Source organism: Bubalus kerabau, chromosome 1 (assembly GCF_029407905.1).
Source record: "Bubalus kerabau isolate K-KA32 ecotype Philippines breed swamp buffalo chromosome 1, PCC_UOA_SB_1v2, whole genome shotgun sequence".
NCBI lineage: Eukaryota > Metazoa > Chordata > Mammalia > Artiodactyla > Bovidae > Bubalus > Bubalus kerabau.
This window is the reverse complement of record NC_073624.1, coordinates 80,736,301-80,748,048: the sequence shown is the minus strand read 5'-3', so window position 1 is coordinate 80,748,048 and position 11,748 is coordinate 80,736,301. Positions and strand designations below refer to the sequence as shown.

General features: G+C 40.7%; 1 protein-coding gene across 6 annotated transcripts in view; it reads left to right on the top strand.

Moving 5' to 3' along the window:
- Positions 1-536: 536 nt before the first annotated feature.
- Positions 537-11,748, top strand: part of KIF21A (kinesin family member 21A) — a 187,417-nt gene continuing 176,205 nt past the window's right edge. For all 6 annotated transcript variants that reach the window (XM_055580593.1, XM_055580585.1, XM_055580576.1 and 3 more), the window contains exon 1: positions 537-994. In XM_055580593.1, the coding sequence (XP_055436568.1) occupies positions 951-994 (44 nt within the window). In that variant the 5' untranslated portion in view covers positions 537-950. The remainder of the gene's footprint in view (positions 995-11,748) is intronic.

Genomic DNA, 11,748 nt, shown 5'->3' with positions numbered 1-11,748 from the left:
CCAGTGTACAAATGATTTAACAGAAAGGCATTCAAGGGTCTCAAGAGTCAATCATTACCACATCCCACAGGCGATGGACTGCAGAACAACCCAGCTGCCAGAGGCAGTGGCCAAACCAGCGAGCTGGGTTTAGTATGAATGACTGACTCCTGGGAAGGAGGGCGTTCAGAGGGGGCTGGGGATAAGGGTCAGAGTCCAAGCTGGAGAGAGGACAATAAGCTAAGGGTGGAAACAAAGGCGAACCAGAACGGCAGCGGGCAGATTGCAAGCTCTGCATTGGGGAATCAAGCTTTGCTTTTAGAAGGCGCAGGCTGCAGCAGGGCGGGCACTAGCCGCGGCGTTCTCACAGCCTGCAAGGGCGCCGGGCTCCTCACCCCGGGGCGTGGGCAACCCGCGGCCGGCATCCCTCCCCCGTGCGCCTCCCGGCAAGCAGCGCCTGGCAGTGCCCACCGAGGGCAGGGCGGGGCGCAGGCCGGGCAGCGCTATAGGTGGGGCCGGCAGCTCGGCCGCCGCTGACGCAGTGCGGGCCAGCAGCGGGAGAGTCCAGGCAGGCGTGGAGGGTTCAGCCCGGCCGCCCGCAGGCCGCGTTCCCATCGGAGGGGGCAGGGCACACTCACCCGGCCAACAGCAGGCCGCCGGCGGCCTGCTGGCTCCGCCGCCGCCGCCGAGCTCGCCATTCAGCGCGCCTCGTCTCCGCCCCAGTCCTGGGGGCTGAGCTGGGGAGAAGGGGCGGGCGCCCGCGAGCAGTGAATCACCGCCACCTCCTCCTCCTCCTGCCTCAGAGCCGCCGCCACCTTTCCATTCAGTCGCCCAACATGGCTGGAGTGCGGCGGAGGTGAGCCGACCGCCCCCTGCAGCTCCAGCCTCCTGAGCGCGAGAGCCGCGGCTCCAGCGGCGCCTCAGTTCTGCGGTGCAGAGGCCCAGGGACCCGGCTGTCGCTCGCCGCCAGCATGTGGGGCGCCCCGGACGAGAGCTCTGTGCGGGTGGCTGTCAGGTAAGGACGGACGCGGCGAAGGGCAGGCTGCAGGCTCCCTGAGATGATCTGCCCTGAGCTCTGGAAACCGAGCCCGCGCGTCCCCGCCGGCCTGGCGCGCGAGGCCGGGTGCTGGCCGGAAAACCTCGCGCCCTCGGCCTCCTGGTGTTTGCAGGTGACGGGCGGCGCCGGGTCCTTGGGGGTGTCCTGACTCCTCAGCGGGAGAAGCCGTCGCCTTCTGCCCACTCCGGGTCGCGCACCCGAGGAACAGTTGTCTCAGGTTTGGCCGCCTTGGGCGATCGCCTGTCGGGCTTTGCCTAGAGGACCTGCCTCTCTCCAGGGTTGTGGTGCGCTTCTTCTATTTGTAACGTGACTGTCTTTACGGGTACCTGCAACTCCGGCCTTCGTAGGCAGGAGACAAAGCCTCAGCACAGCGCTGCCAACCGCGGGGGTCTAGATCTCTGTGCAAATAAATGGACATCTTGTTAAGCACTGGCGGGGACTAGATAGCAGCCTGTGGGTGTTGAGGACATTTTGGCGTTGCAAGTGATATTATATTTAAGGGAAAATTCATTGGTGATCAGTCTGTAGAAGCAAGAAGACTCTTCAGTACGTGGAAGGGTTAAATGAGGGAGTGGTGAAAAAGAAACATCCTGAGGTTCAGCAGGGTGGTTACAATATAAAATTTCTCATTCCCGAGTGTAAGTTTTAAAATACGAGATACATCAAAATTGTAATTTGGTCAAGGACAGATACATGAGAATCGAACGTAATTTGGATTGTTTTGATACGTATCGAGAAGCGGAGCTCTGACAGTTGCTCATGGAAAATTGCAACATCATCACTGAAATATTAATGAAGGCTTCATGGTAGAATAAGTGCGTTTCTTTTATAACTCTGATACTTTACTGTGAGTTCATTTCTCTTTATGTACACGTTATAGGATTATAAAAATAATCTGTTTTCTCTGAGAAATTATTATTTTTTTTTAATTCTCCACCCTTGTCGTCTTTCTGAAAAGCTGTTCTTATCCTGTCAGCATTTCAATAGTTATTTTAGTGACAAATCTTGTTAGTTATAGAAATGGTAGTTTTATATATACTTTGTATTTTAATCAATCTAAAGAATAAGATCAATTTCAAAGATATTTGTCATTCCCTTTACAGACCAGGAGATAACCACCCATGGAGGTGACATTTTTATGACTGTTTAGAATCACCTGTTATAAAACTTTTGAAGTTTTAATTTGGCCTCTCTGGGTATTTTAGGGCTATTTATTCAGTTGTTGGATTAGTTGTTTCTCCTGTTTACTGTTTCTATCTCTCTTTTAGCCTTTTAACACTTACTAGTGACTCTACCACCTCAGAGGAAGGGGAAGGAAAAAGAGAGGAAACTCAGTAAGAAGCAGTTTTGTTAATTAGCAGATCTGGTCAAAGAAGGTGAAGAAGGAGCATAAAATAGTAATGAAAAAAAAATTTGGCTGTTACAGAGTTAATATTTTTATCTGTGAATTCTGTAGAATATCACAGGGTAGTTTATTGACCATGCGGTTAAAACTGATGCTGCTTGCAATGGAGATAAACAGAGTAATGAATCACCCCAAAGTGATATTGACAGATAAATAACTTATATTTGCTTTTGATATGCATATTAGCTTTTTAAAAAGGAAATACATGTGGGTCTGTTTGTTGGAGAAAGGCTTTATAAACACACGTTGTGAAGTAAGCCATATTTTGAGGGTCTATTTTATTTTCATTAAATACATTGAATAGATTCACTGGTTAAACTTATTTTGCATAGGATAAGAATAGCTTAGATAGCACTTCTGTATTTATAAAGTATATGGACGTTCATTTCCATTTACAACAGATATTTATTGAAATTAAGTCCTATCTCTTTTGTCCTAACCTCTCAGCTAAAAAGAGAAATAATTATTGGACACACAGTATGTGCCAGGATCAGTGCTGTGTGTTAAGATGTTTTATATGGTGTGAAATTGCATTTATTTCTCATAACAATCTTTGACTTAGGTCTGTTATTACTATGGCCATTTTACAGGTGAGACACAGAAGGATTAGGTGATCTTCCCTAAGTTAAACTGGTAGCAAGTGGCAGCAATAGCATTCTAACTCTAGACAGCTTGATTCTAGAGCTCAAATTCGTAACCATTAAATCTATACAGGTGAGAGGCAAGAACATCCTTTGCAAACCTTTACTTAGCTTAAGGTTACTTGCCTCTTCCTGGTTCTGAACTAGTTTAATTAAAAATGAATGACTTTGACAGGATTTTTATGCCTTATATTTCTAGAAAAGATAGAGCTCAGAAAGGGGAAACCTGAACTTACCTAAACTGTTTTCCCAATTTTTAAATCTTTGCAGTGACCTCCAGTCTTACTTTCCAGTTTGTGATAGACTTTAACAGCAGGGTAAATAAATCAACACACAGACACAAATGATCAGAACAGTTGATTAACTTTTACCCTTCAGTGAATGTAATAACAAGTAATAGAAAGTTGGCTGTACTTGTGTAAATGCACAGTGTCGTAGAGGTCTTTGTGTTTTATCAGATATGGAGATTTACCAATGTGTTAAAGTTGATGACTGTATTTTAGGTTTCTCAAAATAAGTGCATGGGTCATATTATATGACCTTTGGAAAAAGAAGTTAATAGAACATTTCTTATTTCAGGAGAACATTTTAAATTCAGTTTCTGAAAAATGCCTTTGGGTAGAGTATATCTGAGATGTTGGTGGCGCTGGTGATAAAGAGCCTGCGTGCCAATGCAGGACACCTAAGAAATACAGGTTCAATCCCTGGGTCAGGAAGATCCTCTGGAGAAGGAAATGGCAACTCACTCTAGTATTCTTGCCTGGAAAATCCCATGGACAGAGGAGCCTGGTGGGCTATAGTCCATGCAGTCGCACAGAGTCGGATACAACTGAAGCAACTTAGCACTGCAGCATGGAGGTGTTCTGTAGGGTTATCTTTCTTTCATTGTGTAGATGTGGATTTAGGACCCCTCTCCACCACTATGCTACCCCATGTGGCTATTGAGCACTCAAATGATGATTAATGCTGTAACCAAACCAAACTTGGTTTCACTCTCCCATCACACAGCAAAGCCAATCTGTTGACACCAGGTTGTGGTGAAGTAAAGGATAGCTTACTGAAGGGTACCCATTGTGGGGCCAAGCAAGGAGAATGGGCAGTTCATACTCAAAAGATGCAAATTCCCTGATGGCTTTCAGGGAAGGGTGTTTAAAGGCAAGGTGAGGGACAGGGTCACAGGGTGCCAGATCAGCTTTTGGGTATCTATCTGATTGGTTGGTGGTGAGGTAACACGGTGGTATTTCAGGAGTTAACATCATCAACCTTCTGGTTCCAACTGGTGTGGGGTCTACCTGCTTGTGGTCAGCATGAGGTAACTTCTTCCACTTGGTGGGGGTTTTAGTATCTGTAAAACCACTCAGGGATGTGGCTCAGAATATTATCCATAGCCCTTGTGGAGGAACTAATGGCCTTTGACTTAGTTTTAATACAAATAGAACTGTTAGTACTTTGTCTTGCTTGACTGTTTTCCTTTCTATCTGCATTACTCTGATTAAATATGCTCTTAAGAACTTGGGGACGGCTAAAACTTTTCTGCAAACAGGAGCCTGGTGACATAGGGTGGGGTGTGTCTGTCCCCAGGAAGGCCCTGAAGGGTTGCTTGGTTTCAACACTACTGAGAATCTAAATTTTAAATTTTATTTAATGTTAATTAAATTTAAAAACTGTCCATTTAGTTTTTGGAAAGTTTGTAGTTATGCCTGAAACAATGTAGTTATATGGACCTATTTTTTAACTGTAAAGTTTATCAAATCTAAATACTTATAAAGTATTTCTGATGGAAATTTAGTCTCCAGATTGACATGTATTTTCTGTGAGATATATATATATATATATATATATATATATATATATATATTTGATTTTAAAAACAGTATGAGAAAATGAGTGTAAATATATCAATGATCTTTATATTGATTACATATTAAAATGATGGTATTTTGAAATGTTGAGTTAAATAAAATATTGAAATTATAATAATGTCATCTACTTTTCCTTTTTTAAAACGTGGCTACCAGAAATTTTAAAATTAAATATAATGTTGTTGCCATGATATTTCTATTGAATAGTGCTGCTCTACAGGTTTTTAAAGATGTGAGAAAAAGTATAGGAAAAAATTGTTCACAGTTGTTACTCAGCCATAAAACGGAATGAAATTGTATCACTTGCAGAGACATAAATGGATTAGAGGCTGTCATACAGAGTGAAGTAAGTCAGAAAAGAGGAAAACAGATATCATATATTAATGCATATATGTGAAATCCAGAAAAATGGTATAGATAATCTTATTTGTAAAGCAGAAACAGAGACACAGATGTAGAGAACAAGTATATGGATACCAAGGGGGAATTAAGGGGTGGGATGAATTGGGAAATTGGGATTGACACATACACACTGTATGTATAAAATAGATAACTAATGAGAACCTACTCTATAGCATGGGGAACTGTACTCAGTGCTCTGTGGTGACCTAATTAGGGAAGGAAATCCCTGAAAGAGGGGATTTATATGTATGGCTGATTCACTTTGCCGTAGAGCAGAAACTGATACAGCAGTGTAAAGCAGCTAGGCTCCAATAAAAAAGTGAAAAACCAAAAAACTGTTCACAGCCACCACGTCGTAGATCTGGTATTTTCTGTAGATTAAGAAAATACCAAAATATTGGGTGTCTGTTTTAGAGTGGTTGTATATATAAACACACATACATATGTATCTATGCACGTATATCCATGTAAGATTTGATTTAACAGTAACATTTTTCCTCTCTGGGTTGCATAGGTATAGAAAGTTATGGGTAATAGGTTGATGGTAACTGACTTCCTAGAAAATGTAGTAAGCTGATAGATGCCATCTACAAAAATGAGCAATGAGGTTTAGTGTATATTCTGTTCTTATTACCTAACTAGTGTACTGAATTGAACCATTCAGTTAACATTTTAAACTCAAACATTTTGAATTCTAAATTTGGAACTTTATGAAATGATGTGAAGGAAAGTACAGTGTTTGCTGCGAGGCACCTAGTGTGGGGCCAAGCAAGAGGACTGGACAGTTCATACTTTCCACGTCTGATGCTGATATAATATTTGAAACTTTTTCCCCAAGAATTTTAGCTTTCAAAATACGAGAGGAACTGAAGGAAAATGGAGCTACAGAAAGGACCATTGAGTTTTTATGTCATTGTCTATGTGGTTGTGAGCTAAGATTTTTTGCTTAGCTTTGGCAGAGAACAGGACATATCCTTGACAGCAAGTTCGGATTAGTGTGTAATGATGTTTAATTTGCTGTGTTTTTTACCTTACTACAGCATTTTTAAGAAGTGACATTGCTCAGGTAGCTTAAGTGCTGATTGGAATGTAAATGCTCTGTTTTGAGTCCTTCACTGGCACTGATTTGCAATGTGATCTCCTTGAACTTTTCTTTTTCCTCATGCTGAGGTATTAAGGGTTGTAAGAACTTTGCATATGCAGTATATTAAATGTATGTTTTTTTTTGTTAGCCAAACTGTTGGCACTAGTGCTGCTTCTTTATTGATAGGAAGGAACTATTTTAACATTTAAACTTGACTTTCCCACAATATATTTATTGTAGGTACTGCTGTTACTTAAGAGGAAACTTTTCGGCTTTTGTGGTCTCTTTGTCCAATTCTGGCTGTAATACAAATAGGCAATATTTTATTTAATATACATTAAAACCGTATGAGGTGGGCTGGACAGATATCCCTATCTTACAGATGTAAAAATGAGTCTCAAAGATACTAGGTGACCTGTTCAAGGTTTCTCACCACTAAATACCAGAAATGGAACTCAAACTCAGACTTCTGGTACCTGTTTCTTTATTCTTAAAAATATTTCCAAATGTTTTCAAAATATTTCACATATTAATGTCAATGTAATAAGGATCTTTCCAGCTAAAACACAAATATACATGTGATGTAACTTATTTGAAACAATTTAATGTCTAAAGAATGTAGAGGCAGATAAGCAAGGCTTTTAGAAATATTTTGTGGAAACAGATGGTTACCTGCTGTTCGATCATTTGTTTATTCCTTCCTTCATGCATCAAGTATTTGTTGTGTGCCTACTATGTGCAGAGCACTTTCCTACTACTGAGGATATAGAGCATACATGAGAGACATGGTTCCCACTTTAATGGAGCTTAGACCTAGCAATGTGAGGCTCTTTCAGTGCACAAACTATGTTGAATCTAACACAAAACATATCAGTAACACAAACTAGAAATTAGAGAAAGTTGTTGCAGTTTAGTTTTTATCTGTCACTTATTTTCATCAATAGCATTTTTTTTGGTTCATACTTTCCTGAAGGACAGTAACTTAAAAAACAGAAATTGCGCCCTGCTTACAAGCACATGTCATACAAAGTTTGGACTCCAAAGCCTGTGCATTAGAACGATATTTCCAGTTTTGTATGTGTGGCATGTGTACCCTACATGTATGTCTTTGTATTTGGATCATAAAGTAAAGGAAATGAAACAGAGGAGACTAAAGAGCTTGTGGATGATATGAGCTTAAAGTCAGTGAAGTTATTTATTTAAATATGAGTTAATACTTTTTCTTCAGATAAAGTTTATTAAGTTTATAGTGTGGGAGGCCTGATTGTTATTTGGAACTCCACAGAAGTTCAGATTTCATGTCTAATTATTACTACCCCTTGAGCTCTTACCCTCTTACCTGCTAATTAGTTAATATTTTGATGCATAATTATGGGTTTGTAAATGATGCACTAGAAATTCCAGTTTAGTGAAGCCATGAAAGCTTTGTAGTTAATTTCATAATGTACCCAATCTTCCAGTTCTCATCCATTTCTCCTCAAAGAAATGAACTTGAAATATCCATTATTATGGATCGTTTCCCCCAAGACATGTTATAGCTCACCTATGTGACCTTAACTTATAAATTGTTATTTTCTGTCAACATTAGATATGAAACTATCTAAGTTTCAGATTTAGGAAGGAAGACACATCAGTGAAAATGCATGCTAGATGGTATCATTTGTATTCGGTGTGTCATTAAAATGACTTTATTAAAAATAAAATGGATGTTTGTTATTTTTAATGCTTCTCTCTGGAGAGCGGATTTGTGAATTCTGTCTTTGAACTTGGTTTCCCAGTGGATTAAGTATTTAATCTTCTCAGGGTGTTAAAATAGTTTTCTCGTGGCTCAGGCTTTATTTGAAGCAAATGACACAGCCAGTGGGACCATTTTGATGAAATTCTACAATTATTATGAGATAGTTCTTAATGTTTAAGAATTATATTTGAGATTCCTTTGTTTTGAAATTATTAGACATTTATATATTGAACATAACTTTTCAGTTCAGTTCAGTTGCTCAGTCGTACCCGACTCTTTGCAACTCCATGAATCTCAGCACGCCAGGCCTCCCTGTCCATCACCAACTCCAGAAGTTTACCCAAACTCCTGTCCATCGAGTAGGTGATGCCATCCAGCCATCTCATCCTCTGTTGTCCCCTTCTCCTCCTGCCCCCAATCCCTCCCAGCATCAGGGTCTTTTCCAATGAGTCAGCTCTTCGCATGAGGTGGCCAAAGTACTGGAGTTTCAGCTTCAGCATCAGTCCTTAGGATTTAGTACCTCTGTAATTATTGGATTTGAAATAGATTTTAAAACTGAAAGGGACCATGAAGGAACTAGATGGTTGAAGCCCCTTCAAGATAATTGAGGTAACAGAGACCCAGAGCAATTGAGGGAATTGCTTGAGATCCCGCAGCTATCAGCTCAGGTCTTCTGTTGACTGTCGCTTTAGATTTTTTAGGATTTCATGTTTTGCTGTTAAACATCCCAGAAATATAATAAATTTGTATTTTGTAAACTACAGTTTTAATCCCTCAAGTGCCCTTTTAAAAGTTTAATTTAACATTTAAATAAGTGCCCCCAGTCTCAGTGCCCTTTATTTTGGCTTTATGATTGCTTCAATTCTAGAAACTAGACCAGTGATTCTAAGAAGGACCTCTCAAGAGAGAGAGAGAGGGATCCCTGGAGTAGAAATCCAGGTTATATTTTAAGGTTCCTATTATATTAAAGTGTGAAAAAATGCCAACACTAGGTTATAAAAATTGTTAAAACAGACTGATTTCAGCATATGCATGTACCACATTAATACTTTAACAACCACAGAAATACAATATCCTGGTAGCTTAATTTGGAAATAGTATTAATCATGTACATAGAATTTGGCGAATGCTAGGCCTGGGACATGTGGCCTTCTCCCTTTGCCGTCACCTCGGTTCTTAAATTTTTTTCCCTACCTCAATAGATTTGACAATTAGAGCACGTTCCATTAATAGTGACAACCTCACTGTCGGGGGGATGATTGGAGAGTGGGGAAAGATGGAGATAGAGTAGGGTCAGTGTGGTATATTTACTGGGATCTGAAATTGGAGCTGGAGGTAGACATCTGAGTGGTTTAAAAATAAAACACTTTGAGAATTACTTTATGAGAAAGGTGGTTCTTAAACTTTAAAATAACATCAGTCCCTTCTATCCTTACTTCAGAAGGATGTAAGGGTACAACACATTTTGGCCATACGTTTGGCCTTGCATCAAAAAATACCCTAAATCCCACCTCTGCTTGAAGCCTTTCTAGACTTTATGCAGGGAAATTTCTGCCTTGTGGGGCCTTATTTATTTATTTATCTGATTCTCTCTCTTTATCTCTCTCAAATTCTGGTGTGAGAGGTATACACAATATGATGATTTTCACTGTTTGACTTGAAATGTCTCCCAATCTGAGAGAATATTTGACATTTTTTTAAAAAAGATGCTAATATACTGACAGCACTATTAGAACGTTTAAAGGACATTGGATATACTGAATTGAAACAAGGTGGTATTTGCATGTCCAGATTTGAAATGGAGGCCATTCAGGGTTTAATCTTAGGGTCAACTTACTTGGGCACTGTACACTTCCATCTACTTCTTCAATAAGAGCAAGAAAACCAAGAAGTTGTTCAAAATTGAGTGTAGCAAGGTGGGCATCATGAGCCCACCCAGGGGCTAAATCAAGGATAGTTTAAAGTTTATTCCCTACTCTTTGGATCTCTTAGTGTGTAAGTAAAATTTTAGTTTTTGAGATTGGACTTTACCTTATTCTCAATTTGGGGGAGCTATGTCTGTCACTTAGGCATCACAATATCAGTTCTTCTGAGTAGGATGAAAGAATTATATTTTTCACAGTAGATATTAACATTATTTGACATACCTTCACAGAATAGAGACTTTTTCTTTCCACAAACAGGAACAAGGAGCCTTGGAGAGGGTCAAGCTATAGTAACTGTTATGAAGTGGTATGTTGAGCACATGGTATACTAATAAGGCATGAGGCACCTCTACTCTGTTATATTCTTTATAATCTTACTTTTTTAGATCAAAATTCTTTCATTTATTACATAATTATTGAATGTCTGTTGTGCACTAGAATCACATAAGTTAGAGGCATTAAAGCTGTTGGAAGCAATATGATGTAAGAGAATAAACTTTGGATATTTAGAAAACTGTTTTGGTCTTCAGTTCAGTTCAATTCAGTCGCTCAGTCATGTCCGACTCTTGGCGACCCTATGAATCGCAGCACACCAGGCCTCCCTGTCCATCACCAACTCCTGGAGTTCACTCAGACTCACGTCCATCGAGTCAGTGATGCCATCCAGCCATCTCATCCTCTGTCGTCCCCTTCTCCTCCTGCCCCCAATGCCACCCAGTATCAGGGTCTTTTCCAATGAATCAACTCTTCGCATGAGGTGGCCAAAGTACTGGAGTTTCAGCTTTAACATCAGTCCTTGCAATGAACACCCAGGGCTGATCTCCTTTAGGATGGACTGGTTGGACGTCCTTGCAGTCCAAGGGACTCTCAAGAGTCTTCTCCAGCACCACAGTTCAAAAGCATCAATTCTTCGGCGCTCAGCTTTCTTCACAGTCCAACTCTCACATCCATACATGACCACTGTAAAAACCATAGCCTTGACTAGATGGACGTTTGTTGGCAAAGTGCTTTTTAATATGCTATCTGCTGCTGCTGCTGCTGCTGCTAAGTCGCTTCAGTCGTGTTCGACTCTGTGAGACCCCACAGACGGCAGCCCACCAGGCTCCCCTGTCCCTGGGATTCTCCAGGCAAGAACATTGGAGTGGGTTGCCATTGCCTTCTCCAAATATGCTATCTAAGTTGGTCATAACTTTCCTTCCAAGGAATAAGCATCTTTTAATTTCATGGCTGCAATCACCATCTGAAGTGATTTTGGAGCCCAAAAAAGTAAAGTCTGACACTGTCTCCACTGTTTCCCCATCTATTTCCCATGAAGTGATGGGACCAGATGCCATGATCTTCGTTTTCTGAATGTTGAGCTTTAAGCCAACTTTTTCACTCTCCACTTTCACTTTCATCAAGAGGCTCTATAGTTCCTCTTCACTTTCTGCCATAAGGGTGGTGTCATCTGCATATCTGAGGTTATTGATATTTCTCCCGGCAATCTTGATTCTAGCTTGTGCTTCTTCCAGCCAGCGTTTCTCATGATGTACTCTGCATATAAGTCAAATAAGCAGGGTGACAATATACAGCCTTGACATACTCCTTTTCCTATTTGGAGCCAGTCTGTTGTTCCATGTCCAGTTCTAACTGTTGCTTCCTGACCTGCATACAGG